This window comes from Bufo gargarizans, chromosome 4 (genome assembly GCF_014858855.1).
Source record: "Bufo gargarizans isolate SCDJY-AF-19 chromosome 4, ASM1485885v1, whole genome shotgun sequence".
Taxonomy (NCBI): Eukaryota; Metazoa; Chordata; class Amphibia; order Anura; family Bufonidae; genus Bufo; species Bufo gargarizans.
The window spans coordinates 271,618,436-271,638,628 of record NC_058083.1 but is presented as its reverse complement, the minus strand read 5'-3'; the positions used below and the strand labels follow the sequence as shown (position 1 = coordinate 271,638,628).

General features: G+C 41.6%; 1 protein-coding gene across 1 annotated transcript in view; it reads right to left on the bottom strand.

Annotated features, from left to right (window-relative positions):
* Positions 1-12,162: 12,162 nt before the first annotated feature.
* Positions 12,163-20,193, bottom strand: part of SMIM8 (small integral membrane protein 8) — a 31,888-nt gene continuing 23,857 nt past the window's right edge. The window contains exons 2-3 of the mRNA XM_044291407.1: positions 14,214-14,410; positions 12,163-12,562 (exon numbers count right to left, since the gene is read on the bottom strand). Coding sequence (XP_044147342.1) covers positions 12,404-12,562; positions 14,214-14,354 — 300 coding nt within the window. The 5' untranslated portion in view covers positions 14,355-14,410 and the 3' untranslated portion in view covers positions 12,163-12,403. The remainder of the gene's footprint in view (positions 12,563-14,213; positions 14,411-20,193) is intronic.

Below are 20,193 nucleotides of genomic sequence, written 5' to 3'. Positions count from 1 at the left end.
CTTGTTAGCATGGAGAGAAAAAACCTGTTCAATGTAAAATAACCCTTTCATGTATTGTATATAGCAGATGTCAGCATTGTTTAGCAAAGTTTCAACTGTATATTCACAAACACATGTTTCCCAATGCCTGCTGAGTTCTGAGGATTGGTGCAATTGAATCTGGAAGGACACAATGTTCCCACCCCCAAGAAACACTATAACTATGTGCTGGAAAATAAAGATTTCAGATATTGACAACCTATGTTGAGTCAGGGCTGTCTTATCTCTCTGATCAGAAGCAAAGGGGATATTCGTTGCACAGGGAAAATATTCACGGGTTGGAGGTCTGAAGCCTCATAATATAACCATCATAAACCTGCCTAAGAAAAATAGCTAACAGTTTGGTGTCAGCAGTGGGATCCGCCAAAGCAGTATCGGGTAAGTGATTCTATATTTAAGATATATATTATTACTGCCCTATACTGTAAGAGTGGATTATTTGAACCCGGTAAGCGCTTCTGATAAGCGTCTCCCAGGAATCTGATATTCCTAAAGTAATAGAGGGATCTGAAATCCCAGAGGAATCTGATATTCCTAAAGTAATAGAGGGATCTGAAGTCCCGCAGGAATCTGATATTCCTGAAGGAAAAAATGGGGTCTGTATTCCCTAATTTGAAAAAACAGTATTGTGTGCAACGAATATCCTTGGCTAAACCTGTATATAGCTGTATAGTTGCTTAAGCATTTTTAGTCGTTATATATATGTATAAGGTTGAATTTAGTGTATAGATTATGTATAGATTGTATGCGAGTTCATGCTGAAATTGAAGGTATAAAATTGGCCATCAATAGTTTAAAATCTGCCATAGATTCAGGAGTAATATGAGCCTGAATTAGAAGTAATACCATCCAGAATAGTATAAAATCTGCCATAAATTCAGGAGTAGTTATGAACCTGAATTAGAAGAAATAGGAAAAAAAAACAAAAAAAAAACACATAAACTGATAAGCATAAGGTTTATCAGTAAGTATTTTCGCACTGAACACAAACATAATTATCCTTAGATAAACCTTCAAATTCAGCTGATCTCACTGTATATTTTAGCTAAGTAAAAAATGGGCAATTCTTATGGTAAGAAGGATCCCATAAAGAAACAATTTTAAAATTTGGAACTGAAAATCATGTACCCTGAGTCTGCTGCAAATCTCTATGGTGAAACTGTCTCCTAAAAATGAATTGGGGGAAAGTCTAAAAAAATGTTTGTCCAGAGGTGTTTAGGTCCATTTTATACTGATCCTTGGGTTGATAATATGTGTAAATGGACAGAAGGAATGAAATGTACTGACCCGTTCCCAAAAGAAGGGTCTTTTTCAGACTTTCATATGGCCATGATCAAGGGCCTATGTCTGAATGACATAGACACTTTTCCATGGTACAAAGGAGACCCTCATTGGAATAAAATGTATATGAATACTTGTGGCCAAGCATGGCTATCTGTGCAGAAATTTTGGACTGACTTGTGCAGTTCAAATACAAAACAACAAAGTAGAATCCCCTTTGTGAATCCAACTCCTGCCCCACCCCCATACGTGCCATTGTATCCCGTAGCAACAAAATTAACAACAGAATCAGATGATGAGATGTGCGCACACTTGACTCTACCACAGGTTCCTGGCTTTACAGAACCTGAGGAACAAGTTTTGTCTGGGCATGCTAATCAGCCTATTGTACAGTCTGCACAGCCCAATAGAACAATATATGCAAGGGCATCAAAGATTCAAGGGATGAGCAAAGACACTAAATGGTCTATGCTCAAAGGGAGGAGTAGTATGGGCAGACCTTTCCCAGCCCCATGGACAATGAGTCCATTAATTCTGATGCCTAGATACTTGCAGCAGATACAAGAGGAATATATGACCAAACTGATTGAAAAAATAAAAACATTGATTATGATGATATTTCGCTTTTGTTTCCCTTGCCAACAGGTGCACCAACCCAACCCTCGTCTTAGAGGAAAAGATGGCACTGGATTATCTTTTAGCTTCTAAGGGGGGGTTTCTGTGAGTTTATAGGAGAGGACTGCAGATACCAGGGATAAAGTCCAGGCCCATATAGATAAGGTCACTGTAGTTCAGGGCATAGATAGGGCTATTATTAATGAGAGATAGAACCCTTTCACAGCTTTGGGTGGTTTTGGAGATTTCCTGTTTTCCATAGGTAACTGGTTGAAGGAAATAGGAGTATATATCCTCATGTTGTTGTTTTTCTCTTTATCATATATATCCTGGTGAGATGCTCCTACTGTTTGATCGATCGGATCGCCCAGTCACGTGCAGATAATCACATCCTCATCGCAGCTCCCAGATACACCACGGATCAACCTATGTCTTTGATGGAATCGATGTCCAACTAAACGTTCATCGCCACGTCACACCTTACCACATCAGGGCTCAGAGTCAACTCCCTGAAGAATCGAACCGAAGGATGAAGCATCATCATGGAGGCAATAACACCCAAAAAGCATCACAATCGACGAGGGCAAGCTGAGGAAACCGAAGATTCAGCAAGAGACTCAAAGAACACAGGGGACATATTATAGAGAGGAGGGAACTGTCGTGGAAAGTTTTATTAAGCATAGGATGACTATAGTAGACTTTCTTTTTGGCTTAGGAATGGTATGTAGGTCTATGGATCAGCACTCTGGTTCCTGCTACCCATGTGAAAGCCGCCACCGTTGGTTTGAGAGGGGTCTAATGGCTGCTGGCTCTGAGAGCAATGTTCTTAGTGAAAGCTACCAGCGGGTCCTCATCAGCAACGGTGGGGTATGGCACACTGATGCCAGTCTCACTGAACCATGGGCGCCCCAACATGAAACATTGGTTGGTGAGACTGGTGTCCATGTTAATGCTATATCACCTTTCTTGGTCGACCCTGTTTTAAAAGACCTTCCTCAGGGACTGATCCCCCCTTTTGGAACCATGTCTAACAGAGATTCACTGTGGGTTAGTAGCATCTTTGTACCAGATTAAATAGATGCTGTCCGATTAGGGCCACATTTGTTTAAAAAAAGGGCTGATTCATTTGGGAGCATTGGCGCATGTTCTGGGTGTGGTGGTGGATGGTGAGTGTTTGAGCGCCACCCACCGGCACTCTCAGGAAATGTGCGAATGTGTACCTTCCAGGTCTAAAGGGAATTTCTATTGGTCAAGGCATAAGGTGGAATGTACCTGCATATCTGCAACTTTACTGGGCAGCCATGTGCCATAGAGGGCGGGGTTAGCCCAGTAAAAGGTCTAACCTGAATATCCTATCTATGTGTAGAACTTGCATGCCTTATGTTTTTTTTTCTTACTTTTCTTTCTTCTCTCTTTTCACTATGCAGGAGATTTTTTCCTACTGTGCGCCGAATTACACAGAAGGTTTTTTTTCATCTCCTTCATAGTCTTTAGTGTCTTCATGGGTCACACACACACACACACACACACATATATATATATTATATATATATATATATATATATATATATATATACATATACACACACACAGCCTTAGATGGAGGAAAACATACAGTGATCCCGTTTTTATATATATATATATAAAAGTTGGGATCAATGGTTGGATTGAAAGGGATTTTCATAATCTTACTTTTGATACATTACAGATTAGACACATATATTATACAAGCCTCATCTCTTATGGAAATACAGTACCTCGCATTAACATATCTTACACCCTCTGCTAGTCCTGGACACAATAGCTGCCTTCCTGACCAAAAGGCTATTTAACACCTCACCTCACCTCACATACATTTACAGGAACCTGTGATTTCCTATTTAACTTGTTAGCATGGAGAGAAAAAACCTGTTCAATGTAAAATAACCCTTTCATGTATTGTATATAGCAGATGTCAGCATTGTTTAGCAAAGTTTCAACTGTATATTCACAAACACATGTTTCCCAATGCCTGCTGAGTTCTGAGGATTGGTGCAATTGAATCTGGAAGGACACAATGTTCCCACCCCCAAGAAACACTATAACTATGTGCTGGAAAATAAAGATTTCAGATATTGACAACCTATGTTGAGTCAGGGCTGTCTTATCTCTCTGATCAGAAGCAAATGGGATATTCGTTGCACCGGGAAATAGTCACGGGTATGAGGTCTGAAGCCTCATAATATAACAACCACAAACCTGCCGAGAAAAACCGCTAACAGAGGGGTTAAAATAAATAAACTCACCTCATCCACTTGTTCGCACAGCCCATGGTGATGGACAATGTGATGAGCACAGTGACGTCACCAAAGGTCCTTTTTCTCCCAGGTCCTCAAAGAAGAAGAAAGAAGACAAGCCGGGCTGCGCGAACAAGTGGATGAGGTGAGTTTCATTTTAATTTTTTAACCCCTCCATCCCTAATTTACTTACCATTCTGTATTAAGAATGCTATTATTTTCCCTTATAACCATGTTATAAGGGAAAATAATAAAGATCGGGTCCCCATACCGATCATCTCCTAGCAACCGTGCGTGAAAATCGCACCGCACTTGCTTGCGGATGCTTGCTATTTTTTCACGCAACCTCATTCACTTCTATGGGGCCTGCGATACGTGAGAAACGCACAATATAGAGCTTGCTGCGATTTTCACGCACCGCACAAGTGATGCGTGAAAATCACCGCTCATGTGCACAGCCCCATAGAAATGAATGGGTCCGGATTCAGTGCAGGTGGAATGTGTTCACCTCACGCATTGCACCCGTGTGAAAGGAGCCTTATTTTTTTAGTTGCATTCACTCTTTGTTTTATGCCTGGTTTTTCCTATTTGGGCTGTTTATTGTTTTAGACTGAAACAGCCAACTAAACCACACCTCCAAACTCAGTCTAAGGGTCCATTCACACGTCCGTAGTGTATTGCGGATCCGCAATACGCCCGGCCGGCACCGGCACCCCCATAGAACTTGTCTGCAATTGCGGCCAAGAATAGGACATCTTCTATTTTTTTTTTTCGGGAGCTGCGGACATAGTGCTCCGCATCCATTCTGTCCCCATAGAGAATGAATTGGTCCGCACCCGTTCCGCACACTTGCGGACGTGTAAATGGAGTAATATAGAATATTATGTTAATGAATTAATAAAAAAATATAAAAAATTATAGAATAATATAGAAAAAAATTACCGGCACCAGCAGGGCCACTAAAATACAGGCCTTGTACTCTGGTATTCCAGCTGTTGGGACACTTTAACTCTCAGCATGCTGGGAATTGTAGTTTCACAACAGCTGGAGTGCCAGAGGCTGCTTACCCCTGTTCTAATGGATGCACTGGGACTGATTTTGTAGGGGTCAGCAACCTTGTTTTGTGCCTGTTTTTTAATCTCTTTTTCCTCTTTGGACTGTTTTTTTATTTAGACTGATTTTGGGGGGTGGTTTAGTTGACTGATTTATGTAAATGTGCCTTTTTTCTGCTGGAATAAGTCACAAATTTGATCTAATGTCTATGCTTCTTCATGGCTGGCGACTTTTTACCTAATATACAACTTTTTATATATGTGACTTTTTATCTAAAATGCTAGTTTTTATCTAATATGCAACTTTTTTGCTGCACTTTTGCATCTAATTTGTGAGTTGAGCAATGTAGTAGTCTAATTGCACATCTGCGCCCTGACGAATGCAAAGACGCATGGCCTAATTCATCAAATGCTGTGCGACTCTTTATAAATACTAAGCAAAATCGTGACTGGCTAATCCAATACACCGGTCTAATTGCACTCTAAAAAACAGATGAGCATGCTAAATGACCCCCATTGACTTTAATGGGTTTGTGTCCTGCCCATGTGCAGTCTGCTACGTGCCCGGATAGATAGCACATGGACATAAAATCAGGCCTGAGGCTGGGTTCACACTTGAGCGTTGCGCAAACGCGCGTTTTACGCGCATTTTTATGCGCGTTTTTGTAATAGTAAACGCGCGTTTGACGCGCGTTTGTGTGATTCACTACAGTGTCCTATGGCCACAAACGCCCCAAAAGTCGCTCATGTACTTTTTGGAGCGTCGGGCGTTTTACAGCGCGATCGTACGCGCTGTAAAACGCCCAAGTGTGAACCATTCCCATAGGGAATCATTGGTTTCTCCTTGTTGAGCGTTTTACAGCGCGTAGGAACGCGCTGTAAAACGCTCAGGTGTGAACCCAGCCTTAGAGAGTAGCAACTAAAATGTAATGGGCTACTATGAGCGACACTTTTTGGTGTGTATTCTTCCAGGTATCTGCCATTGGGGGGCTTTGTCACTGGTGCAATGTACATATGGTGCACCGTTTCTACCTCCCTTCTCCGCAGCATCACAGGCCATTTGTTTATAAGGACATTGTGGGAAAAGTATCCAAACTAGTGAAAAGTGGAGCAGCCGCCCATGTCAACAAATCAGATTATGGCTCTGATTGTTTTGAAAATAAAAGAAGCACTCTGATTGCGCTTTTTCCTTTGCACCACTTTTCATCTCCCCCACTGTATTTTACTGATAGATAATAAACAAAACTTTGAAATGTATTTTGCTTTGTTGTTTGGAGCCAGAATTGCGAAACCAAGACAGGTCTCTTTCCATTATCTTATATGAGGAAATACTGGTCAGTAATAGGAAATTGAAGAACGGCTAAATTATTTTCTTCAGGGTAAGGCCTCATGCACACGGCCATTGTTTTGGTCCGCATCCAAGCCGCAGTTTGGCGGCTCGGATGCGGACCCATTCGCTTCAATGGGTCCGTAAAAGATGCTGTCCGCATCCGTTGCTCCGTTCTGTGGCCCGCAAAAAAAAAAATATAACCTGTCCTATTCTTGTCCGTTTTGTGGACATCAATAGGCAGTTATATCAATGGCTGTCCGTGCCATTCCGCAAAATTGCGGAACGCACACGGAAGCCATCCGTGTTTTGCGGATCCGCAATTTGCAGACTGCAAAACACACAACGGTCGTTTGCATGTAGCATAAGTGTTGATAATCTACAGGGAAGTATCTATAGATGAAACTAATTCTTTACAAGATGAAGCCAATCTCCCGAAGATATCAGTGTGCACCACACTTCTTGAGGCCCTTTGACGCTGGGTTCACACCTGAGCGTTTTACAGCGCGTTCCTACGCGCTGTAAAACGCTCAACAGGCAAAAAACTATGTTTCCCTATGGGCATGGTTCTCACCTGAGCGTTTTACATCGCGTACGAGTGCGCTGTAAAACGCCCTACGCCCCAAGAAGTACAGGAGCTTCTTTGGGGCGCATTGTCGCAGTTTTTGTTTGAATGCCTCTGTGGTTAATCACACAAAGTATGTGCGTTTCCAAAATACAAAAACGCCCCAAAATACGCCTCAAAAACGCCTGTAAAAAGCACTTATCGAATACGCTCAGGTGTGAACCCAGCCTTACACTGCTCAATTGAGCAGACAGTTGTCAGGAGGGAATCGTTCCTCCCCAGAGATTGACTGCTCATCAGTGAAGCAGACCGCTGCATATATATATTTTTTTTCTTAATTTTTGCTATATAAGACCTTGAATTTTGTGAGATTAGTTATAGTTTTTTTTTTAAGTAACTAAACCTTTGTGTAAAATTTTTATATACCGTCCCTTATGCCCTAATAAAACTTTTTGTAATATACTTTATTAATTAATTTTTTATTTTTATTATACTTTTTCCTCCCTAAAGCATACCATTCACTGTGCGCTTAAAACTCAGTTCTCCGTACACCGCTGGCAGCTCAGCAGTGTACGAAGTACACATATTATCAATGGGGGGCAGCAGCACTGAGTACAGGCAGGAGCACATATTGCTGCTTCTGCCCATGCTCCCTGGACGATTACAAACTCCTGGCATAGCACATAGGTATCCTGTACCCATGTACTATGCCAGGATTAGCTGAGTGGAGCTCTGCTAAGCTAAGAGTTGGCATGCAGTTCTCTTAGCTTAGCAGAGCAGGCAAAAGGAGCCCGCTCTGCTCAGCTAATCCTGGAATAGTACATGGGTACAGGGTACCTATAGTGCCCTGCAAAAGTATTCACACCCCTTGACTTTTTTCATATTTTGTTACATTACAGCCTTAAGTTCAATGTTTTTTTAATCAGAATTTTAGGTGATGGATCAGAACACAATAGTCTAAGTTAGTGAAGTGAAATAAGAAAAATATATAAATAAAACTATTGTTTAGAAATAGAAAACATAAAATTGGCATGTGCATATGTATTCACCAACTTTGTTAGGAAGACCATAAAAAGCTCTGGTGCAACCAGTTATCTTCAGAATAAATTCACAAATTATGTCACCTGTGTGCAATCTAAGTGTCACATGATCTGTCATTACATATATACACCTTTTGTGAAAGGCCCCAAAGGCTGCAACACCTAAGTAAGAGGCATCACTAACCAAACACTGCCATGAAGACCAAGGAACTCTCCAAACAAGTAAGGGACAATGTTGTTGAGAAGTACAAGTCAGGGTTAGGTTATTAAAAAATATTCAAATCTTTGATGATGCCCAGGAGCACCATCAAATCTATCATAACGAAATGGAAAGAACATGGCACAACAGCAAACCTGCCAAAAGACGGCCGCCCACTAAAACTCATGGATCGGACAAGGAGGGCATTAATCAGAGAAGCAGCACAGAGACCTAAGGTAACCCTGGAGGAGATGCAGAGTTCCACAGCAGAGACTGGAGTATCTGTACATAAGACAATAAGCGATACCCTCTATAGAGTTGGGCTTTATGGCAGAGTGGTCAGAAGAAAGCCATTGCTTTCAGCTAAAAACATAAAGGCACATTGTGAGTTTGCGGAAAGGCATGTGAGAGACTCCCAAAATGTATGGAGGAAGGTGCTCTGGTCTGATAAGACTAAAATTGAACTTTTCAGCCATCAAAGAAAATGCTATGTCTGGAGCAAACCCAACACATCGCATCGCCCAAAGAACACCATCCCCACAATGAAACATGGTGGTGGCAGTATCATGCTGTGGGATGTTTTCCAGCAGCTGGGACTGGGAAACTGATCAGAGTTGAGAGAAAGATGGATGGTGCTAAATACATGGATATTCTTTATCAAAACCTGTACCACTCTGCGTGATCTGAGGTTAGGACGGAGGTTCACCTTCCAGCAGGACAATGACCCCAAACACACTTGACGGGTTTAAGGGAAAACATGTAAATGTGTTGGAATGGCCTAGTCAAAGCCCAGATCTCAATCCAATAGAAAATCTGTGGTCAGACTTAAAGATTGCTGTTCACAAGCTCAACCCATCCAACCTGAAGGAGCTGGAGCAGTTTTGGAAGGAGGAATGGGCAAAAATCCTAGTGGTAAGATGTGGCAAGCTCATACAGACCTATCCAAAGCGACTTGGAGCTGTGATTGCCACAAAAGGTGGCTCTACAAAGTATTGACTTTGGGGGGGGGGTGAATAGTTATGCACTTTTTCTGTTATTTTGTCCTATTTGTTGTTTGCTTCACAATAAAAAACAAAACAAACATCTTCAAAGTTGTGGGCATGTTCTGTAAATTAAATGATGCAAATCCTCAAACAATCCATGCTAATTCCAGGTTGTGAGGCACCAAAATACAAAAAAAGTCAAGGAGGGGTTAATACTTTTGCAAGGCACTGTATGTGCTATGCCGGGAGTTCGTAATCGTCCAGGGAGCACTGGCAGAAGCAGCAATATGCAATCCTGTCCGTACTCACAGCGCTGCTGCGCACCCAATGATAAAATGTGTACTCCGTACAGTGTGGAGATGCCAGCGGTGTACGGAGAACTGAGTTTTAAAGGGTACCTATCACCTCGTTTTGACATAATTAGCTATCAGACACTAGCGATCCGCTAGTGTCTGCTCTACCAAACAATGCTATTATATTACCTTTGTGTGCAGCCGTTTGCCTAAAAAAAAGAACTTTTATTGATATGCTAATGAGCCTCTAGGTGCTATGGGGGCGTCTTTTCAGCACCTAGAGGCTCGGTCTACTTACACAAAATGCCGCCCAGCGCGTCCCTCCAGCCCACCCATCTCCTCTGGAATGCGATCCTCCCTCTGAGCCAGCGGACAAATTCTTGCGCCTGCGCGTCTGTATTCGGCGCAGGCGCAGTGAATGTCTGACTGCTCCCTGCACAGACATCTCCACTGCGCCTGCGCCGATTACGTCAGAGTGCTCCGAGGAACAGATGGCGCAGTGGAGATGCCGGCGCAGGGAGTGTTCAGACAGTCACTGCGCCTGCGCCGAATACAGATGCGCACGGCACGTGGTATAGGTAGTATATTAAATAACTTTTTTTTTTTAGGAGAAAAGAAACATGGATAACTAAAAATCCCAATATGTGACAATCAGAGAGCAAGTAAGTATTCTTTCTGATTGATGGAGGAGAAAGGGATAAGTAGCGTGCATGCAAGTCCATGTTACCTTCCCCCTGGATGTTTTATCTCTCCTTGAGGCAACCTCCCCTCTTCTCCTCCTCCAGGCTGAGATCTTAGCCACCCAAAGTGGTGGTCTCCTTTAACCGTTCATATCTCGGGGCTGAGTGGCAGCTAGATATATGAATCTTGTCCTTGACAATCTAAGCTTAAAACAAGACCAGGATTGGGTTGGGAGTGAAAGCAGCTGAAATATGCATCAATCCTGACCCAATTTCTAAAGGCTATATCTCCTGATGTAAAAGAGATAATGCTGTGATTCTTGCCTTGTTTTAAAGCTTAGATCACTAGCCTCCATATCTCTAGCTGCTACACAGCCCAAGATATAAAGGCTTAAAGCAATTATCCGCCCCACCCCCAACTCGGGCAGAAATGTTAGGTCTTTTTCCCAAAGCAACATCAGTTTTTTTGTGGTGTTTTTGCAGTAACACCCAGATGTTAGCTGAAAATCTATGAGAAATATGAAACATAGTGTAAAATGTCAATAAACAGCAGCACTCCATTATATACAGTGATTGTTTTATTCAAAAGACCACACAAAGCGACATTTTGACTCGTCTGAGTCTTTGTCTGGCTTGATAAAGACTCAGATGAGTCAAAACATTGTTAGACGCTATGGCAGGATAAGGAGACTATATCCACTGAGTGAAAGTACCATTGTGTTGCCGTTATTCTGAAGTTAAATATGAAACGACATCCTTTTTTTGCTACTGTTTTTTTGACGTTCCAACATCCTTTCTATAGGGAAAAAAAACACCAGAAAAAGTGACTTACCATTGTTTAGACAAAAAATGGCAACAAAAAAACTTCATGCAGCACAGTGGTGTTTGAAAGTTTGTGAACCCTTCAGAATTTTCTATTCCTGCATAAATTTGACCTAAAACTACATCAGATTTTTTACAAAAGTATTAAATGTAGATAAAGATAACCAAATCAAATAAGTGAGTCAAAAATATTAGACCTGGTCATTTAGTTTTTGAGAAAATGATCGAATATCCTATTATCTGGTAATCATAAAGGTTCATAAACTTTTTGCCACTCATGTCATATTGGATCATCTTCCTCTATAAATAAATTACCAAGTTTAATATTTTTGACACATTTTTTGATTAGTTCATCTTTACCTACTTTTAGGACTTGTGTGAAAATGTAGTTATAGGTCAAATTTATGAAAAATATACAATATTTTTATGGTTTCCCAAACTTTCAAGCATCACTGTAGGCTTCGACCACACAGAGTTCTTTGTCCGTGGAATTTGGTGTGGCAGTCTGGCGTTCACGAGGCTGCAGTTCATTTCTGTACAGTTTTTCCAGACCTCGCCAAGTTTGCACAGATTCCATGTGGATACTGATGGAAACTGTGGTGGGTATCTGCTTGTGGACTAGCCTCATTAAATGGGTATAAAGCCAAGAGGATCTGTTACAAGCAAACTGAAAATGGCAGCAGAAACCCTAGGACAATTCTGTAGACAAAAAAAACTCCATGGGGATGAGGACTTACATGATTTTTTTTTCAAGTTTTGGATTTCATCTAATACCAGACACGTTTCACATGTAGAAAAACACAATTTTAGTTCCAGTGTACTACCAACAAATTGTACCACATTAACATGCTGTTTATGGAGGTGTGAATATGAATATGACTTGTGCAAAATAAGTCCTGTTTGAAATAATACTGTAGGGGCACAATGTGATAGAGTAACAACTATTGCACTCAGTATAGATACAAGTCACACATGCCAACTCTTGGAGGCTGAAGTCACATGACCAGATTTTTAGGTCTTGTATTTAACTTTATTTAAAAAATAAATAAAGGAGGAGTTCCTTTCCGGAGAAGTGGGAGCATTATTTTATCTGAGGTGTCACTCTTTATTAGACATCTGGAATTTACTCTGTAAATATTATTTCACTTGTTTTATAACAATATTTTTGCTACTGATGACAAACTCCACATATTGTCCAAAGGAAGTCAAAGGGAATCTTAGTTCCGGTAACTCAATCCCACTTTGATGTTTTTCTTCTTGTGTATCTGTTTCCTTCACTGTCAACGGCTTCATAGACCTCTCTCTTATTTTCTTCTGTTGCATGTAAATAAGCAATATAAGCAACGCACACTGTGATCGAGAAGAGCCCAAATGCCATGACAGGTTTGTTCTGCAAACAGGAAAAAAAAGAGAAGTTTTTAATAATTACAGGAGCAGTGTGTCTGTCAAGATCAGTTTATCAACTATATAAACTACTGTACTTTCCAGGAGCGATGATGCGTGTAACGGCTGCATCAAAAGACCTGAACGTTTGGCAGCACCCTTAAGGCCCATTAACACAACTTTTTTGGCGCTGTTTTTCACACGTTTTCCACGCCACAAAACGCCTCTAAAAAGCCTTCCATTCATTTCAATGAGAGGCAGAACTTTCTTTTTTCTCCATGTTGAAAAAAACTGCGTGGAAAAAAGAAGCAGCATGCTCTACCTTGGAGCGGAATCCGTGCTGATTCTCACAGTGAAATGAATGGGAAGTTTTCAAAATCCACGGTGCAGATTTGTGTGCAGAAAATCAGCAAGAAATCTGCAGCAAAACTGCACCAAAAAGCGCACATATTCGCACTATTTATTGCGTTTTTGATGTGTGTTTATGTGGTTTTTGCTGCGGAAATGATGATGTGGATTTTCCTCACATCTCGCCCTTCCATTGAAAAGAGTGAAATTCGCAAAAATAAAAATTAAAAAATTTGACGTGCTGCAGATTTCAAAATCCATATCTATATCCACACCTAAGAAAAAAAGGAAAGTGTACATGAGACTAGACTTTGCTGGTACTTCACTACTCTGCGCTTTTTCAGCATAAAAGTTCTGTGAGTGAAAATCAGTTCCACTCATCTGAATGTTTTTGGCAGTAAGCACATGGATTTTTGACAGCTCCATTCAGATAAGGCTACTTTTACACTTGCGTTCGGGGTTCCGCTTATGAGTTCCGTTTGAAGGCTCTCACAAGCGGCCCCGAACGCATCCGTACGGCCCCAATGCATTCTGAGTGGATGCGGATCCGCTCAGAATGCATCAGTCTGGCACCGTTTGGCCTCCGGTCTGCTCAGCAGGCGGACACCCGAACGCCGCTTGCAACATTTAGGTTCCGCCTCGCCGTGCGGAGCCAAACGGATCCGTCCAGACTTACAATGTAAGTCAATAGGGAAGGATCCGTTTGAAGTTGACACAATATGGCTCAATTTCAAACGGATCCATTCCCCACTGACTAACTTTTAGACTTAGATTTTTTTCTGAAATATAATGCAGACGGATCCGTTCTGAACGGATCCCATCGTCTGCATTATAGGAGCGGATCCGTCTCAGACGGATCCGCTCTGAACGCAAGTGTGAAAGTAGCCTTAATGGAATGGATTTTCTGTTGCAGCAATTTTTAGCAACAAAATCTGAAGCTGCTTTCATACTAAGTTGTGTGGCGTCCTTTTGTGGTTTGTGCGGGGAAAGTTCCCAGAGCACAAGTCAAACGTACCCATAGGCCCCCATTCACCTGGGTTGGTAGAACTTTTTTCCCTCCCTGCTGTATGGAACAGCGCTACTCCATGCGGCAGTATTCAGTAAAAGTATACCATGTAGTATAAATATATTCTCCCACCCCAATGGGGTCCTATGGGCAATAGGTACATATTTACATTGGTAAATCCTTCCAACAGTGTGAAAACTAAAAGAAATAGAAAAAAAAAAAAAAAGATCTTCGGCTCAGAGGTATGATTTACTATTACCATGCCTGACAAGGTTAATACTGCTAACTAGAAAATATTCCTTACGGGTTTGATAAACAACTCAGGGTTCACAGCTCGGAACAGGCTGGTTGTCTTCACCCCTCTAAATCCAGGTGTCCGAAAGTCCTTCTCTTTGGGGGTGTCACCTTTAATACCAGGAGGTTCAGAGGATGGTGATGAAGACATCTTCACGGATGGAAAGTTAGCAGCCACTGGTTACTTCTGGAATATTAACTTGGAGTCTGATTGTAGAACCAATAAAATATGAAAAAAAAAATATTACAAATCAGGGAGAATCAATTACTGGAACAAAAGCACAATATACAAGACAACAAACTACAGAACTGGGAAATGAATACCAGGAATATTCCAGTAAAAAGTCTAAGGGCTGTTTCACACGAGCGGATGCCGTGCGTGACATCCGCTCCGTGAATGACAGCCAAGACCCGATGCAGACTGCAGAGGCACGGAGCAGTAACATGACTGATAATGCTCCGTGCCTCTCTGTGACCTCTTTACTACGAAATCACAGTGAGATAAAGTTGTCACTGTGATTTCATAGTAAAGAGGTCACAGAGAAGCAAAGAGTATTATCAGTCATGCTATTGCTCCGTGCCTCTGCTGTCCGCATCGGGTCTTGGCTGTCATTCACGGAGCGGATGTCACGCACGGCATCTGCTCATGTGAAACAGCCTTAATAACTTGCATAAGCCATCTTTTATGCTTAGCACAAAAAATAAATAAATCACAGTATGTGGAAGTGTTATTGGTTGTACAACACTAAAGTATCAGAAAAAAAAAAAATATTGTATTTTTCTCAGTTCTAGGGCTCCCTGCCGTCCTCCACCCCTGGTAGCAGCTAGGACCAGAAGTACTGATTTACAACACACTATTTTTAGAAAATGCTTCTGAGGAAAAACCTATGAGTGTATTTCAAACCGCTTTTTCATCACTGCTATGATTGGAATCTTAACTAAGAATTTAGAACAATATGTATGTAAGATGACTAGATGACACTTACTGATATAACCTCATTAACTAAATTCTTAGTTAAGATTCCAATCATAGCAGTCACGAAAAAGCGGTGTGAAATACACCCTTAGGTGTTTCCTCAGAAGCATTTTCTAAAAACAGTGGCCCTGATTTATAATTCCTTCACTCTAGAATTCTGGCATCAAAAAGTCGCAAAATAGGACTTTTGCGACTTTTTTGCACTCCCTTGCGCAATTTTTCACTCACTACAGTTTTGTAATATGGGTGGGAAAGTGGGTGTTGTTAGCTATGTTAATGAGTTTCACTCCAGATTTATGATTAAGACTTTTTTTAAAGTCGCAAAAAAGTAATCTCACTCCAGGAGGAGGGTGGAGTAGGAAAACTGGAAAAGCTTCTCTAGACAGAAGGGTTAGATTTAAGGACAAGCCAAATTTATCAACAACATGAGATGTTTGATAAATGTGGCACAAAGTACTCCAACACAGACTGAAGCAGAACTGACTTCAAATATTCTCCTAATGATAAATTCCCCCCTCTGTGTGGAAACTCCAGCAAAAACCAAGGTGTGCTGAACCAGTACTTCCGGTTCTAGCTGCTACCAGGGGTGGAGGATGGCAGGGAGCCCCAGAACTGAGAAAAGGTGCTTTTTTTCCCTTCAGATACTTTATGCACAGTGTTCTACACCCAATAACACTTCCACATACTGATATATTGTTATTGACGGGTTTTCTGATAAATACAGTCCTGATCAAAAGTTTAAGACCACTTGAAAAATGGCAAAAAAATATCATATATAGCATGGCTGGATCTTAACAAGGTTCCAAGTAGAGCTTCAACATGCAACAAGTAGAAATGGGAGTGAGACAAAACATTTTTTGAGCATTGAATTTAATTAAAACAACGAATAAACTGAAACAGGCTGTTTTTCATCTGATCAAAAGTTTAGGACCACACCTCCAAAAAAAACTAAACCCCCCCAAAACAGAAATCCAACTTCCAAACATGAACTCAGTAATGAGTAGCTCCGCCGTTATTGTTTATCACTTCCAAAATTCGTTTCGGCATGCTTGATGCAAGTGTTTCCATGAGGTGAGTGGGAACATTTCTCCAAGTGGTGAAGACGGCCGCACGAAGGCCATCTACTGTCTGGAACTGTTGTCCATTTTTGTAAACTTCCCTTGCCATCTATCCCCAAAGGTTCTTAATTGGATTTAGATCAGGGGAACACGCAGGATGGGAAAAGAGTGATGTCATTCTCCTGGAAGAAGTCCCTTGTCCTGCAGCATTGTCCTGTTGAAAAACCCAGTCGTTACCACACAGACGAGGGCCCTCAGTCATGAGGAATGCTCTCTGCAGAGGTTTGATGCCCCTGCACTTCCTGAAGCTCCATTGTTCCACTGAAGGAAAAAGAACCCCAGACCATTATGGCACCCCCTCCACTGTGGTGCGTAGAAAACATCTCAGGTGGGATCTGCTTGTCATGCCAGTAACGTTGGAAACCATCAAGGTTACATTGGGTCAAGGATCGTCCAGTGTCTTGATGGACAGCCAATTGGATCCTCTGGCTCAGTTCCAAATGACTGTCTTACTGCGTCCCACCTCAGCAGTAATGGTGCGCTGTGAGAGACCCTGCTTATGCAGTTCAACAACCCGACCACGTTCAAAAAGGGAACGTTTTTTTTGCCTTTGCCATCACAACGTGTGACTACCTGACAGAAAATGACAATGAATCCACATTTTTGCACAGATTTTGCCTTTTAAAAGGCATGTGGTCCTAAACTTTGGATCAGCTGAAAAACAGCCTGTTTCAGTTTATTCGTTATTTTCAATTAATTGAATGCTCAAAAAACGTTTTGTCTTACTCTCATTTCTTCTTGTTGCATGTTGGAGCTCTACTTGGAATCTTGTTAAGATCCAACAATGTAAAATATGATTTTTTGCCATTTTTCAAGTGGTCTTAAACTTTTGATCAGGACTGTATGAATATGGAGAAACTGACAAAGCATAAAGATGCATCTAAAAGCACAAGCACAAAGCAGGGCCAAGTGCATGGACTCCACGGTGAGAATTCATCATGAGGGTAACCTCTGAAGTCAGTTTTCTTTGAGTTTGCGATGGACTACTTTGTGCCAAATCTATCAAATGTCACACATGGTTTGATCAATTTGGAACATCTTTAAACCTAACACTTTGTCTAAAAATGCTACTCCAGCTTTTATAAACCACCTCCCTACTGTAGTGATTTAGCGACTTTTTCAGATTTTTTTAAAAAGTTGCAGTGATAAATCTGAAGCGAAGCTAATTAACATAGCGAACCACGCCCACTTTTCAAAACTGAAGCAGTGGCATAAAGATGCAAAAAGTAATGAATTCTTTGAAGAAGTAAGGCTAAGTTCATATCTCCGTTAAGGAGATCCAGTGCAAATGCCAGCTGTCGACTAGACATAAAACTATTGCATACAACGGTTTTTGTCCAGCAGAAATCCTGGCATTTATGCCGGAAGGCAGTTGGATTATTGCTGGACTTCATTATAGTCAATGGGGATCTGCAGGTGAAATACAGAACCCACCAAAGCAGAAGATGTGAACGAGGCCTTAGCCCAAGAAGTAACAAAGCCCCTATTTTGCAACTTTTTGGAGCTGGACAGGGTTGCCAACTGTCCAGAGATGTCTGGACAGTCCATAAAAATAGGCGACTTTTTCCTTGTGTCCATGAAAAAAAAAAGTGTCCTTCAATTTTTTGTTAATAGGAATGGAGATTTCAGAAATAGTAGTATTTATTCCATCCTTAAAATGCACACATAGAAATCAAGGCCAATGTTTCGGTCCGTCACGGACCTTGTTCATGGCCTGAATATAAGGTAATTTTTGGTGTTAATTATCATCATTTTACAGCTCACAGTAAGGGTCCATTCACACATCCGTGTGTGTTTTGCGGATCCGCAAAACACGGAAACCGGCAATGTACGTTCCGCATTTTGCGGACCGCACATTGCCGGCATTAATAGAATATGCCTATTCTTGTCCGCTATTGAATTGAGCTTTAGGGTACTTTCACACTAGCGTTTTTCTTTTCCAGCATAGAGTTCTGTCAAAAGGGCTCAATTCCGGAAAATAACTGATCAGTTGTATCCCCATGCATTCTGAATGGAGAGCATTCAGTCTTCAGTTCAGTAATTTTCACTGATCGACCAGGCAAAAGATAAAACCGCAGCATGCTATGGTTTTATCTCCGGCCCAAAAAACTGAAGACTTGTCTGAATGCTGGATCCGGCATAATAGGAATGTATTAGTGCTGGATCTGGCATTCAAAATACCGGAAAGCTGGACCCGTACTTCCGGTCTGCGCATGCGCAGACCGAAAAAAAGGTTAAGAGAAATTAAATGCCGGATCGGTTTTGCCGGATGGCAGCGGCAAGACGGATCCGGCATTTCAATGCATTTTTCTGACTGATCAGGCACTTTTAAGACTGATCAGGATCCTGATCAGTCTTACAAATGTCATCAGTTGGCATAGGTTTTGCCGGATCTTATGTTTTTACGGCGACGGAACTGTTTGCCGGATCACTCTGCTGCAAGTGTGAAAGTAGCCTAAATGCTGGTAATAATAAGTTCTTATCAGTAGATTGCGCTATAGACATGGATTACTTATAATCTTTATCATTCATTATGGTTTTCCAATTTTTCTGTAAAAAAATATTTGCGGTCTCTGATTTTGGGAACAAGTTGTCCAGAAAAAATAAATATTCTAGTTGGCAACCCTGGTACATTCCTCCCATAGTAGTCAGCCTCATGGACCTCTAAGAGCTGTAATTTGGCCGTTTGCATGAGCCCTGAGGCTACAGGTGGCTTTACACGTGTGCCCAGAACCCCTCTGTTCTGACCACATGCAGCTGCCACAGATCTATCGGAAAAAATGACTGTTGCAGACCCATTGTGCGTGAGTGGTGGATCTGAATGCATGTGATAGGCTGCAGAGTGTAAACTCAGCAAGACAGGGACATGGAAAACTATACTGAGGTCATTGGTGATACAGTGTGGTCGTATATCAGTGTACAGTCGTGGCCAAAAGTTTTGAGAATTACATAAATATTGGAAATTGGAAAAGTTGCTGCTTAAGTTTTTATAATAGCAATTTGCATATACTCCAGAATGTTATGAAGATGATCAGATGAATTGCATAGTCCTTCTTTGCCATGAAAATTAACTTAATCCCAAAAAAATCTTTCCACTGCATTTCATTGCTGTCATTAAAGGACCTGCTGAGATCATTTCATTAATCGTCTTGTTAACTCAGGTGAGAATGTTGACGAGCACAAGGCTGGAGATCATTATGTCAGGCTGATTGGGTGAAAATGGCAGACTTGACCTATTAAAAGGAGGGTGATGCTTGAAATAAACGCGTGCAGCCATCATTGCGTTGCATAAAAATGGCTTCACAGTCAAGGATATTGTGGCTTCTAAGATTGCACCTCAATCAATAATTTATAGGATCATCAAGAACTTCAAGGAAAGAGGTTCAATTCTTGTTAAGAAGGCTTCAGGGCATCCAAGAAAGTCCAGCAAGCGCCAGGATAGTCTCCTAAAGAGGATTCAGCTGCGGGATCGGCGTGCCACCAGGGCAGAGCTTGCTCAGCAATGGCAGAAGGCAGGTGTGAGTGCATCTGCACGCACAGTGAGGCGAAGACTTTTGGAAGATGGCCTGGTGTCAAGAAGGGCAGCAAATAAGCCACTTCTCTCCAAAAAAAACATCAGGGACAGATTGATCTTCTGCAGAAAATATGGTGAATGGACTGCTGAGGACTGGGGCAAAGTCATATTCTCCGATGAAGCCTCTTTCCGATTGTTTGGGGTATCAGGAAAAAGGCTTGTCCGGAGAAAAAAAGGTGAGCGCTACCATCAGTCCTGTGTCATGCCAACAGTAAAGCATCCTGAGACCATTCATGTGTGGGGTTGCTTCTCATCCAAGGGAGTGGGCTCACTCACAATTTTGCCCAAAAACGCAGCCATGAATAAAGAATGGTACCAAAAC